This window comes from Halyomorpha halys, unplaced genomic scaffold (assembly GCF_000696795.3).
Source record: "Halyomorpha halys isolate HHAL.00 unplaced genomic scaffold, Hhal_1.1 Scaffold154.1, whole genome shotgun sequence".
Lineage (NCBI taxonomy): Eukaryota > Metazoa > Arthropoda > Insecta > Hemiptera > Pentatomidae > Halyomorpha > Halyomorpha halys.
The window spans coordinates 1120142-1135178 of NW_027112031.1; the positions used below are offsets into that span (position 1 = coordinate 1120142).

At 29.2% G+C, this 15037-nt stretch overlaps 2 protein-coding genes across 2 annotated transcripts in view; one reads left to right on the plus strand and one right to left on the minus strand.

Moving 5' to 3' along the window:
- The first annotated feature begins 1965 nt into the window (after positions 1 to 1965).
- RpL13 (ribosomal protein L13) lies at positions 1966 to 8380 on the plus strand. Its single transcript, XM_014417382.2, has 5 exons — positions 1966 to 2103; positions 5582 to 5851; positions 6497 to 6673; positions 6783 to 6914; positions 8159 to 8380. The coding sequence occupies exons 2-5, from the start codon at positions 5609 to 5611 to the stop codon at positions 8270 to 8272; spliced, it is 666 nt and encodes a 221-aa protein (XP_014272868.1). The 5' UTR covers positions 1966 to 2103; positions 5582 to 5608; the 3' UTR covers positions 8273 to 8380.
- A 4416-nt stretch (positions 8381 to 12796) lies between these two features.
- Positions 12797 to 15037, minus strand: part of LOC106678677 (uncharacterized) — a 30414-nt gene continuing 28173 nt past the window's right edge. Inside the window, exons 15-16 of the mRNA XM_014417367.1 lie at positions 14628 to 14803; positions 12797 to 13683 (exon numbers count right to left, since the gene is read on the minus strand). Of these exons, the coding sequence (XP_014272853.1) occupies positions 13669 to 13683; positions 14628 to 14803 (191 nt within the window). The 3' untranslated portion in view covers positions 12797 to 13668. The remainder of the gene's footprint in view (positions 13684 to 14627; positions 14804 to 15037) is intronic.

Here is a 15037-nt window from a genome sequence, read left to right on the forward strand (position 1 = left end):
AGGTACTCCATGCTTTACTCTGATTTGGCTAGTTGGGCTCCTACATTTATTTAGATGTTATTTGAAGTAAGGAGAGCCGAAATCACGTTTTTAAGATCCGATGACACACCCCTCGCCTCCAGTGAGCTCATAATATGATCATGGCCAACATTGTCAAAAGCACCAACAACGTCCAGAAATACCACCGCGCAATTACTTTTTGCATCCTTCAATATCGTGTCGATAATTCTTGTGTTGGCCCTTTATAAAACCCCTTTAATTTCAGTCGGAGGTGACCCGTTTCCTTAAGTTCCCGGAAGGCCCTTTATAAAACCCATTAATTTCTGTGGAAGGTGACCCGTTTCATTAAGTTCATAATCGAGCACCTTCTCAATTATTCGGCGCACGATCGAATATATCATGATCGGTCTCCAGGATGATATATTATTTGCATCTCCTTTGGCTTTATATATCAAAATCGTGCGCCCCCACTTAGGTGGTTCCAGTACATAGGCCACCTCCAGCATTATCTCCGTAATTCTCTAAATGATATGGGCTATATCAAAGAACTTTATCGTGCGGAGTAAAACACCATCAGGCCCCGGCTATGTATCTAAAAAAGTAGATTTGATTGCTTTCTTTATTGATTCAGTTTCTTTTGAAATCAGATTCGACACCGGAGTCTGTTTTTCATATTCCACACACTTACGGAGACTTTCGCTTCAAAAATGGGTCGCATAATGCCTCTCAATTTCAGCCACTTTTAAGGGAGATTGCTTAGGAGCGTCTGAATTCATGATGTTTTATACTACTTTTTTCCTTTTATTGTAATAGTTATATTGTGCAACCTCGTATTGATATTGTTCTTGCCGACGACTTCAGTCTATTTTATTGGCCCTCTGCGGATTAGATACTTTTACAGCACCTTTTTCCGTCAAATTAGATTTATTTTTCTTCCTCATTTTGTAAAATGTGACGGCTGGGTGCTGGGGGCCTGGCAGTTCCGCATTGATCGTCTTTAGAATTATTAGGAACTTGTCTACGGCCTCGTAAAAATCCGCAGTATTCATGTTATTTTGCTCATGTAGGCTTTTGAAAGTAGCAGACCATTTTGCAATGTCTTCCTTTATTATTATTAGAAGACGTGTGTATAATAGACAATGAAATTGTAAAGGCAAAGTTATGGAACCCAATCAGACTACCAAAGCGCTTGATAAAATTGCTTTTTCATAATTTTCATGCATTTAAAATTATGTAACATTGTAAATATCAAATGAGTGTGTATTTTATAAATGCTAGTATCGGAAAACTGGTTACCTTTGGTTAACTCCTTTCTAATCAATGTTAATGTCACAGGCTTACTTTTCTGACACACTGAATTCTAGTTCTGTTCTATCCTTGCCAATGTATTTTTTACCTACTCCTCCTACCTTAGAATTCCACTGAGCAACAAAATGATATTTGTATAAACTGTACATTAATGTATAATTTATAATATTATAAATAAAGTTTAGTTATTGAAAAGAATGAAATTTAATTCTACCTACCTATTCATTCAAGTTATAAGTGAACTTACAATACCGAGCCATTCTCAAATTTACTACTCATCTCGATACAAAATAGTACCCGAAAATAGATACATGAATTTTGCATACATGAAAAACATGGCTTGAAATTATTGCAATGTTTTATGAAAATCAAAATGTGAAATTAATTTTTTCGAATCAAAATTTCCTTCCTGGACTTAATTTTGATGCTAATTATTTGTTCTATCAAGCTAAAAAAGAAAAGGATATAGAGAAAAAACAGGTAGTTACCTATACATACGTATTTATGTAAACTGAACTGTACTGCTATAATATGCAAGGAGTTGAATTTTGCGTCGTTAATTATTTCTTTCTGTTGCAAAAATTTCGGATATTAATTTAACTAAGAACAGATACTTGTGCTGAGAGCTGATGTTATTTCATATATTGCACTTTGAGTAAACGATTCTCTTTGGAAACCATCATTCGATCACTCTGCCATCTATGTAGTCTTTAGCTTCGCCACATTGCTTAGGACGGCGCGGTTCTCCGTTGGATTTAGTAGTTTGTTCCTTGAATTAAATATCTTGTCCTAACAGTAAGTATAACTATTTTGTCATTGACATTTTCATCTTCAATGTCAATAACCATAGTTAGTAAATATTAAAAGAACTTTAGTTTTATAACCAAGTTTTTGGGACCATGTGGCTTTGTGTGTGCACCAACCTTTTCGTTTGTTACTATCATAATCTTATAATTTGTACCTTTATTTTAATTTTATTACCATAAAATTTTATATATTACATGTTTGTAAATTATTTTTATTTCGAAACATTACCCTGATAATGAAAATATCTATGATTAAGGGGTGAACAGCTATTAAATGTTTATAGCAGCTGTTTTAAATATTATTATAACGTTCATGGATTTACCAATTATCCTTGTTTTGTTTGGTTTTTCTTCAAATCTATGTTCTCATTGTCTGCTTCTCTAAATTAACTCAATTTTCTTCAGTAATTCACCCAATGACTTGAATAAATTACAATTAAATTAAAACATGACTTCTTAATTAAAGTTTTGTAAAGATTATTTAATGCTATTTGCTCTAATTGTGTTGGTAAAATTGTTAAATAAATCATAACTTCTCATTCCTATAATATAAAGGTTGTTTGGTGTGTTAATAATTTCTAGACTTCTTCAATGTATTTTAACCTTTAGTTTATTATTCTAGCTGGGCACTTACAGTTGAGCTTGTTACATGGTTCTTGTTTTGCATTTAATTAGTGAACTATTCATTTTTTTTTAACTTGTTAATTGCTGGGCCCATATTCTACTGGCTGTTTCAACAGAGCACGAAACTGTAGCACTACAACAAAGCTTTTTTAAAATTACAATTGCAATTAGTTTGGTCTTTTTGAAGAGACTTTTGCTTGGTATGTTAACTAAGTTACCTATGCATTAAACTGTTTGATGTTTATCACTGTAGTGGTTATAACCTGCCTTAACATTATTATTGCTATAATTGAATCATCAGCAATTGACTTACCCCTATTCAAGAGATTACAAATCCCTAAGGGATCTTTTTCAGTTGAGTAGAGTACCTGAATATAGATCAAGTTATAGCCTGGACAGAACACATGGTCCAAACGGTCTAATTAGTATCTACCAGCACTATTTCAAATTAAAAGTGTTCTTGTAGCTCTAATTAATTGGATAAGAGGCCTCAGTTTTAACATGCCTATTTATTGGTGTTTTCATTCTTTTTTTATACTGTGAGATCCAAATAATTTGTGGCATAAGCTTGAAAAACCTTATGTTTGAAACTTGAATTATATAGAAAATCATTAAGCATATGAGAACTTAATGATTCCCTATAATTTCCATTACTATTATTAACCAAAAATCTGTACTGATTGTATAATCTTATTAATGCAATCAAGATAGATGAAATATTGCAAATCAATCATGAGAGTTTTAATTGAAAACTATCTAATCTTTGAAAGAAAATAATATTAGCATTTTGTTTATCTTCACTTTAACACCTGCTAGCTGCAGTTGACCAGTTCAGAAACATAGTTCAGATAAGGGTTGCCCAACCATTTTTGGAATGTGTTCCGCAAGCCAGGGGTCCTCCATATTGAGGTTAATCAGAACTTTATATGACTATCTCACTTGAAAAAAATTGTCAGATATTCCGAGTGGCCTGAGGGTTCTTATAAATATTTCAATGTTAGATAGTATTCAATTATATCAGTGTATTTCCTTTGCTGTAAGGCTATATTGCAATCTTTTTGTATAGGGAATGTTAACCAACAACTCTTATGCTTACCAAGTAACTTTGTTGTTAGTTCTTGTTGTAATGTATAAATTCTTGCTATATTATTATTTTCGTAAATATTTTATAATTATACTACTTATCAAAGATTCTCATGCTTTGATATCTAAAAACCAAAAAGCAATTTAATAAACTTTATGAAAAAAGATATCCCTTTTAAATGAATTGAATTGATTTATTTACATAAATATCGACTGGGGAAGTAAAGTGTTACATTTCAAAACACAATGTTTCTTTTTAAAAACTTAATGTTTTTTCAAAATAAATAATTAAATTTTATTTATTGAGAGTATTCCCTACTTTTCAGGAAAATTCACTTCACAATTAAATTACAAAGATAGCAATTAAAGGGAAAAATGTGCTTTAGAAATAAAATTAAAATTGAATTAATTAAGGGGGTTTTCAGTTGTTCTAACTGAACAGAGAAGAAAAATTGGCAAGGGTATATTACTACTACATATAAATTTCCCAAATTGCAAAAATGTTTTGTAGAAATATGATAAGTCTTGCAACACGTTTTACCATTGTTTGATAGAGTTACATTTTTTGCTGGATAGGATATGTTCTTAGTTCTGTTAAAAAGCTTTTTGTTTATTTTCCATGTCTTCTCGTGTTTCTGATGGTCATCTCTTGCTATTTAGCCATGCAGAATTAACATTGTTGTGGTTGTGTTTAATTTTATGAAATTTGGAATTTCAGGTTTAGTTACTCTTGTTGAATTATTTATTCAGTTTTATTTGCATCTTAGTTTTGTATATTTATCTGTAAGTATCTTGTAAATTTGGTGTATGATAATAAGAATAGGACGAATATTGAATCCGACAGATAATTGGCTCAGTATTGAGGAAGAGGGTATTTAGAATAGTTGGCTGCAGCACTTATAGTTAAATTTATTAAAACTATTAATTGTTGAATTAGTTTATAAGATGGCTTTTTATTTGTTGTATTTTTCTCTAAAATTCTAACTTAAGTGAAGGTTGTTTATCGACCATCATACTTTAGCATTGAATTAATATATCTCATGAAATATTGTAATATCAAATCATTTAATTATGTAACATCAAAAGTCTTCTTTTTTTTTTTAAATATCTTTCGTTCTTTCCTGAGTTTAGAATTAATTGATTTTTGCTGTTTTGATAGCTGATTTTGTGTTTTCTGTCTGCTTAACAAACCGATCCTCTCTGACTTCAGTTATAAAGGGTAATATGAAATACCAGTTCTTTCAAATTTTCGAGGAGACCATGATATGGTGATATTCTTCAAGTTATCATGTTATTTTTAATTATTAAGGGTCGACTTTGCTACCATGTAGTGTGATCCCTATGTTCTCCTAAACATGAAGCAAATTTTATTTTTATTTTTGAAAAATCCAAAATTTTGTTTGTTTTTTTAAAATTTAACTTAATAGAAATTCAGTTTTAATTCAGTATAAGATTGGTTTGATAAAGTGAAGTAACATATCAAATTAAAATCCTAAATGAATTTTGTGTGCTCTAGAGAAAAGTTTTGGAGCTTTAAACATTTTAATGTTTTCAAACATATTAGAAAACAGTTAATTTCTTGTTTTTTATTTACTCAAATCATCGATTTCTCACATTTCAGGTTCCATTCATTGGTTTAATTTTACCTAAAATAACCTGTTTTTATTTTTCATTATTCTGTAGCTTTAATAGTTTTTATGATATAAACACCATATAATTTTATAGAACTAATCTACTTAACTATTAATTTTTGTTTCTAGGAGTATTTATAAACATAAACGAAAAAAATGGCTCCGAAAGGAAATAACATGATTCCCAATGGTCACTTCCATAAAGATTGGCAAAGGTTTATTAAAACCTGGTTTAATCAACCTGCTCGCAAATATCGCCGAAGAATAAAGAGGGTCAAGAAAGCAAGGGCCCTGGCTCCTAGGCCAGCAGCTTTATTGCGTCCTGCTGTCAGATGCCCAACTGTCCGGTACCATACAAAATTGAGAGCTGGCAGAGGCTTCACATTGGAAGAAATTAAGGTTAGATATTTTTCAATCTTAATTTACTTGACTCCTAATCCTTGAATAATAATTTAGCTAGTTCATTATTGTTTTAACAGTAAGTAATAAACCTGAATAAATTAAAGTAATTTTCTTTTGGTTGCTGTATTATTCTTTCTAAATTATCATCATTGGTAATCTCTCAGCAGGTATGCTGGTGTGACATGATTCAAAATAAGTTAAAGTTTTTATTTTCTCCACCTTATCAAATAAGTTATGTTTGATTACAGCCATATATTATTTTTGGTTCCCTGTATCATGATCAATTAGTGTAACATCCTATGTTTTAGAATACAGGTTTAGTTAATTGTTCACTATTACACTGAAGGTTATGAATTATAATTATATTCTTTAATTTTTCCTCAATATTATTCTCATTAGATGCTGTTAAAAATTTAAAAGTATATATGATAGATATATTTTGTACTTTCTTGGGTTTGACAACTGCTGATTTTCTTTGTTAACCATGAATAAGGAATATTTTTTTTTGAAAATGAATATTTTGTAGCTATTTCATAAATATAGCAATATTTTACCTCTTCATATTATAATTTAAACTAAGAGTAACTTACTTAAAGTAATTTCATGTTCGTTAAGCATATTTTTTTTTTTTATTTTTTTTAGAGGGTTGGTTTATGCCCCGGGTTCGCAAGATCTATTGGTATCGCAGTTGATCACAGGAGAAGAAACAAGTCTGTAGAGTCTTTGCAATTAAATGTACAACGTCTTAAAGAGTATCAAGCTAAACTGATCCTATTCCCAACTAAGAAGAGTAAGAAGTTGAAGAAGGGAGAGGCTTCGGTATGAATTATCCAATTTATTGACTTCACATTTCATTAGAATAATTACATTTATTTTAATACTGAAAAGATGATTGCTGGCTAATTATAATTAATTATTACTTTATTAGGAGGAAGAACAGGCTTTAGCTACTCAGGTTTCTTCTCCTGTAATGCCGATTAAGCAGACTGTTATCAAGATGAAAGCCAGGACCATCACTCCTGAGGACAAAAACTTCTCTGCCTATGGAGCTTTGAGAAAGGTAATCAATTTTAAGATTTTACTAGATTACGTCAGTTTTGTAGGTCTTAGGCAAATGTTAATTGATAGATTTATTCTCTGAATTTATAGTGGGTTGTTTATAATGAATATGATCGCCTATTTCATTGTTGAGAATTATGGGATTAGGTTCTGTTTTGTACTGGCACAATTTTTCTAGATAGTGTAACTAATTATTTATTTTACCATTAAAGAATTTCTTTTTTATGCTTTTTCTTCAATAGTAAACCTTACTAAATTAATGAAACAAAATCTAGTTCATTGTCGTTTTCTTATTAATTTCTTACACAAATTTACCTTAAGTTCTTTAGATGTTGAAAAAATCATAATTTAAAGATTTTAGTGTTTTAGAATAGAAAGATGAATATTATGTCAGATAATAAGTAGTAAAAAAAAGTGAGCGAGAGATAATTATTTCTTTGAATTAGGTTAGGTTTCCTTAACACTTTTTTTCTTATTTCTTCTAATATTTCCTTTATGGAGAATGTGCTGTTTGGTTCAGTTCAGTTTTAACAATGAAAAATTTTATTTTTTATTGATAATTATTTTACCCACTACAGCACCCTTTCGTTGACCCGTATGTTTTTGGCTGCCGACACAGCCTTTAAACTAAAAGATATTACCACAAGGAAGTAGTATTGCAACTTGATGGTTTCAAGGATGGGAAGGAGCTTTTAAATCACTTTATTTTTAGCAGTGAATATTGATGACAAAGGTTGTTAAAGATTGCAAAATTAAATTGTTTTGAGGCTTTTAGTTAACAGAAAATCGAATAGAACAGTTATGAATTGGGTATATAGCTGAACTCTGTACATAATTTTAATAATCTTGTACAAAATTGGATATTGGGGTTGAAATATTTTCTGATTTAATGTTGCTAGACAAAGCCATCGATAAGAACTGTCTTCAAAGATAGCATATAAAGAAAATAACAGATTTTTTTTTGATTTTTTCAAATGTGGTATTGTTAATTTTTTTTGTGGCTATTCTATTGTTAGCATGTACATTTATTTGTATTAATACAATTTTAATTTTTTTACCTAAAATTGTATCTATTTAATAATATTTATTATAATGTGCAGAAATCTATCTTACGATATTTTGTTCAAACTTAATGAATTTTGCTCAATATATTTATATTGAGTATATTTATAATTTCTTTTTACCATGTGTAAATTTACCCAATTTAAAATATTTGTTGTATTAATGCATTTGTAATTTATAAAGGCAAGGGCAGATGTGAGACTTGTTGGAATCAGAGCTAAAAGGCTGAAGGAAGCAGCTGATAATCCTGAAACTGTTGAGAAGGCTGCAAAAACGAAAAAAGTTAAAGCAAAATAAATATTGTAAATAAATTTTTTTGATTTATTCTTTTTTTGTGTTTTTTTTATTTACAAACAAGAGATATAGCTGTTCAAGCTTCATATAATAAAACATTTCTGAAACGTTTATATTTTCAGATGTCGTACTTTAATTAAATCCTTTTTAACAGTTTTATTTCCTATACAATACACTATATTTTCGTGAATGTCTTTAACTGTAAAATATTCTAAATATTATTTATTACTTAAGAAATATAAATACTTTTGGATTAAGTATGTCATAGCCCAATATATCAATTTTTATTTCGTAGCCTGTATTGAGATCTATGATAATGTTAACTATTAAATTTTATGTCCTCCTGTTTTTCTAAATGAACAAAGTTTAACCCGGACAGACACAATAAAATACCTTGGATTGACATTAGACAAACAACTTACATGGACTCCCCACATAAAAATAACAAAACAAAAGCTAAATTTCCGACTTAAATTATTATTTCATCTTTTAAATAAACGATCAAAATTGCCACTTTCAGAAAAACTAAAGATTTATACTTACCTTCTCAGACCAATTTGGACTTACGGTGCACAAATTTATGGATATGCCAAAAAAACTAACTTACTGAAACTGCAACAGTTTCAATCAAAATTACTAAGACTGATCAGTAGTGCTCCCCCCTACATCAGTAACAAGAACTTACACAAAGACTTACGAACTGCCTACGTACAAACAACCATTAAATCATTATATAAACGGTTTCACGACGCACTTCCAACACACACTAACCCTCTAATTCAAGGACTATCAACACTAGACTTAGCAGATACGAGACGACGTTTACGAAGGAGCTGGAATAGGGACCTCTTAAATTGATTTTTAAATTTCAATTTTAATGGAGAGGCATCATTGGATGACCTTAACCTTCATGCCTTCATGACTTTTTCTTTTTTTTTTTTCTCTCTCTCTCTCTCTCTACATCTCATTCGCTGGTTGTAAAAATACTTTTACAGTTGTGAATAAACTTAATAAAGTAAAAAAAAAAAAAAAAAAACTATTAAATTTAAAATCTAGTCATATAATTAATGCCAGTAAATATGATTTAATATGACTATGACATGGATGTAATTGAAAATAAAGGTATTAACTTTTAGATAAAGTACGTACTAATCATAACATTAAAATCTTTATGGCTGTAGGTTGATTTAATATTAAGTGAAGATCAGATCCTGTGGGTATATACTTGTACCATATTTTTGTTAGAAAATCGTGAACTACACTTTGATTATCAGTAGAACATTAATTAGTGATACAATTTCAGCAAGGCATATTTATGGCTTCATATCATATTAAAAATGTGTTCCTGTATTTTTAAAGTAACTTCAACATGGTTAGTTTTCCTAAAAATGTTCTTGTATTTAAACTAGAGGGAAATGCTGTTATTGAAGTCTGAGGTGATCTCTGCACATAATATAGTTAACATTGAGAGCTAATGTTGAACATGCTTCCACATATCGTTCTTACATTAAGCAAATTTTAAAGTCTTTATTCTGTCTGGACATTTACATAGGGCCTAGGAAATTCCTGCCTCAGAATAGCAGCTTGTTATTTGCCACTATAATAAAGATTAGTTCATAATCATTAACTATTGATTTCTTTTCGTTATAAAATTGAATCATCAATTTTTTTTTCTTAATTCCCAAATTGTGTTTACTTTTTTTTTTGTTTAATTTTTCACTAAATTTATATCATTTACAATGGGTGTTTAGGAAATTATAAGTTCAACCTCAGCAATTGTCAAGGATTTCATGTGAAACCTTTTTCATATTCCCATTTTTTAGGCAGTTTCCATCCGCGAGCTTTAGGTAAGATCTTTTTATATATTTTTTTAAAAATAAAGTTCTGTAAATAAGTATTAATCGCTTATAAGGTTTTATAGATTTTTTTTTATACCCATGATTTGGCTTCTGGATGATTGTTTTCATTAATATTTTGAATGAACATCAAACTAAAGTGCTAATAATGTTTTGCTCAATGCTTCTATATTATTTGTACAACTTCATTTCTATTTGAAGTTAAAGAATTGTTTTTTCTGATGCTTTAATTGGAACCACTTAATTAATTTCTTTTGTTAAATTAAAAACAACAATAATAAATGAATATATGATATTATATTTGTATGTTTTTCCCGAAATATTTTAATTTTAGAAATGGCCTCAGTACCTTTCAAGATTTCTGTCTAGGAAACCAATTTAAGTTTGGCCAATTAAGCCAAGTAAACAAACTAGGAGTTATCTCCTAAGTTGGCATCTGAGGCAATAACACCAACTATGAGATAACTTGTTGGCAGTCAACCTGTCGCAACGTCCAAAATTTTGAATTCCACATAGGAAGAATAAGGGATACTGAAGAGTTAAAATTAAATGAATTAGTATTAAAATTTAGTCACAGAATATAGTGGTGTTGTCAAGCATTCGAATTCAGTGTTTTCGAAATTATTCAGAACATATTTTATATTCCTTACTTTATATTTGTGTATAAGTAATTTGATAATATGGTGCTTTGAGGAGACAATTTCAAATCACCAACTATTTTACAATACTGGAGGCGAATCTTAGCTTATTCTTTAACAGAACTCAATTAAATGAACAGATTTCTGCCCAGTGATGCTACATACTTTTCAATATGTTCTATTGAGATTTTTTAAAATTTAGTTAACATTATTGTTGGTGTAATATTAGTACATACAAGGCATGTCCAGAAAATCAGAGTACTCAATTTGTTTGATTGAAAAAAAATTACTGGATATTGTACAAATGTTACTTATTTTGTTATGTAATTGCCTTCCTGTTATATACAAGTTGTAAGTCCTGGCTCAAAGTTATTGACCTCAGAACAGGCCCACCACCTTCGTCTACTCCAAGACCTCTTGTTTCATCTGTTCAGTTAAAATTTTTTAGCCTCATGAGAGTTTAGGAAGGGGGTAAGGTGAAAATCTGAAGGCTCCAAGTTAATGGAGTAAGCTAGGTGGTTTAACAGGTCAAACAAAGCAAGTTCAAAAGTCCCTGAGTGTTGTTGCACTTCAAACACACTCCAAAAAAATGTCTCGTGAGTTGTTTTTTTTTTCCGCAAGAAGAAACCTTATGGTACTGCACATCTCACACAGCAGGATTTCTTATCAACATATTTCACAGAAACAGACACAAAGGAGACGAGTTTTGATGCTGATATGGGTCCTCCACTACCTCTCAGTATTGCCAATTTGTGAAAAAAAAAAGAAAAATCAGCATGACAGCCCAACAATACTCTTACTTTCTGGACATGCCTCATAAAATGTCACAGATATTTAAATGACTTTTAAATATGTCCAGGACTCAAATGCTGCTCCACCCAGACTGCTTTTAAATATATCATAAAAACTAGATTTAGCTTTCTTGTGTTAGTTAATTTTAGTTAAAGTATGTATTCTCGAAGTAATGTAAAATTAAGAAATATTTGTGTGCAACATCTTTTGTATTTGAACCTTTACTAATCCAGTGGTCCAGATATGAAAAAAATATCCCCAAATATAGGATTTTTGATGGGTTTTAATTTTAAAGTTTGCCAAACATAATTTTGATACCATTTAATGTGAAAACATACAAATATCATACTGTGTCTACCCATGGGCAGAAATGGATTTATGTGAAGCATATTTAACTAGAACATTATTCCATATGAGGAGGGGAATATGTAGTTCAGTAGGAGACAAAAAAAATTGAAAATATTTCACGATGTGAAAAATAATTTCAGACATTTTGTTGTTTACTTTGCTGCAATTTAGAATTAATTATTATGTTAGCCACAAAAAAGTTATTTTCAACAAAAAAGGTGAAGCTTAAAAAATAAAACAAATTTCTTTCATTTATGTTTGAAATATGAACTTTTTTAATGCTCTTGATGTCTTCCATCCCCTCTAAAAAATGCAATGCCTCACTGCACTTTTTGGCTAATCAAATTAGTATAGGTTTTATTTGTGGTGAATTAAAACTTATTAAATGTATATGCTTTACTAGAAGTGGTATATCTTTAGACTAGTAGGGGGCTGTGAATAATATTTACAATTAAAATGCAATTTATAAAAAATTAGAATCTTCAGCTATTGATCCACTCTCTAGTTTCATAATAGATTTAGTTATGTTAAAAAAAATAGTCAAGTCAAATCATATTTCTTAAAGATAATTGTATCCTCTTAAGGATGATGCTATAGGAACTTAATTATCTTGAATAAATTTTTAAATAATAATAAAAAAAAAAAAAGAGACGCTTATAAAACAAAACAAAAAATGATACAAAACTTCAATTTTCTGTGAGGAATTGGAGCCATGGTGGATTGGAACTTATTGCTGCAAATGAAGTGCATAATCACACCTGGCCTATAGTAGTCTGTTGGTCCTAACTCACCATGTGGTTATCATATAAAAAAAAATTATATGTTAAGATCCAGGCTGAAACTAAAGAGATAATAGGAAACAGAAGAATAGAAATCAGGAAGAAAGATTTATCTACAAAATTATAAACCAGTTTTATTTTAAAAATGAATGTACATAATGCATAAATTTATCATGAAGTCTATAACACTGTATGTTATATGTACATATAAAATATAATTTTAATTTCAGACTCACATATTTTTTTTTCCTTACAATCCTATTAGTTACTTTGCTGGGCTTATCAACCAGTCTTTGTCAATTAAATATAATTTAAATACAATATTAATTTTAATTTCTATATTAATTAAATTTGTACAGGTTACAGGTACGATATGTACTGTATACAACTCCAGGCTCAAAATTTGTTTATCTAACTCAGGCCAAAAAAAAAAAACTATGCTTATAACAGTTTAGGATACTAATCACTAGACCTGTGACCTGTCAGTGTAATCCTAATGAAAAAAAAAATACATAATATAATTAAAAGCTAATTCATTCTTTAAAAAAAGTCACTAGTAGCCCCCAGAGGCTCCCACTTGGTAACTTTTTTCATCTGATGATAAAGGATTAAAATTAACTAAAATATACAATATAATAACAATAATCATGTAAAGCTCCATTATTGTTGAATGAATCAACAATGTACCATGAATTCCATTCTAATTCATTCATTAATGCTAGCAAGGTCATCTTACTTAACCTAAAAATAAGTAGTACCATGATATAAGTATACACTATCCTCAGTAAAAGCTATTAGTAAGAATCAATACTAATTGTACAGTTTTTATTTGTTATCCACAAAACATAAGAAATGAAATAAAATACAAAGAACATATTGAAAATTACATAAGCTGAAATTATTACAAAATAATTGTTATTGTCAGTTGCACCAATAGCCCTAGTTGAAGTTAGCTGTCAGTAAGTGAACTGCCATTATCGGTTAGATTATTGATTTTTGACCTGAAAAAAACAATCTATTAGTAAATAAGTTTAAGTTTGATTTGGGACATATTTTAATAATTGTTCAGTAGTAATTTAATTATCAATTTAGTAGTAAATTAGGTTAAGAACATTTTTGGTTTACATTTTTTGTTAAAGTGACAAAAGTGTATTGTTTATTGATCTTAATAATGGTCCAATAATAATATTCGATCTTCAATATGCTCCAATAATAATAATCGATCGAATAATGCTCTAAAGTTTATATAAAATAAATGACCTGACTATTAATCTTTGAATACTATGAATGATCTATAAGAAATTTTAATTTTTCTCCTTTTATCCCCTTAACACCATATATCTATCATCTTCCTTTCAATGAAAACTAAGTGCTAAGATAGTAAATGTAATTTCTAGAAAAAAAAAACTGAAATCCATTTAAAATTTTAAATAAGACTACTGGGATTGGTATAGACAACTTTAAAGGTTCAACAGGAAGAGGAGAACTGAATATAAAATAAAATTAAACAATAAAAAATTTGAATCAGATCCCAATTAAAATAAATAAAATACATTCAATCAGAACCATGTTCTATATAAATTTAGATAAAAAAAGTTCTTGTCTTTTTCCTTTCAACAATATGCTATACCAAACAATTAAAATAAAAAACTTGATAACTATTCTTTTATTATGTATCTGTATAGAGTCAAATCTAGAGTTATGATTTTATAGAATAATTTTTGAGTCACCAATAATGAAAAGATATAATTTAGCAGGCACTAAAAACCAAATGTGTATAAATAAGAAAAATAGATTAAACAATTTTTAAGAATCTAATAGATATAGTAAATAAACAATAGATTTTTTCTTTTGGGAAAAGTGAAGTAGTGATCCATAAATTTATATGAACATAATATGAAATGTAAATACTTAAAATAAATTTAATAAGAGATATTGTAATTACTAGTGTTGCAAACAAATCTTGGACAGTAGAATTAACAAAAGTGAGATGTTTGCATGAAATTGGAGGGCATGTCCTCAAGGCAATGATGTAGTCGATTAAGGCATTCTTATATTTCTTCCTTTCATAACTAATGGTCCCAGACAAGAAATAGTTCATAAAATTCACATTTCCACAACCTAAAGATAAAGCAAATAAATTAAAAATAGGAATTTCAATCAGATTTAACATTTTAGTTTTTATATGGTCTATTGTAATGACTGAGTAGTAAGATGATGATACAACCTCTTTTTTTGTAATATTATATATAAGTTAAGTATTGGCGAAAGCAAAATGTAAAAAAAGAGAAGAAGGAATAAGATCTAACTCGCTTGAACTGCTGTAAAACACTGGCTATATTTTTTTTTTTTTTT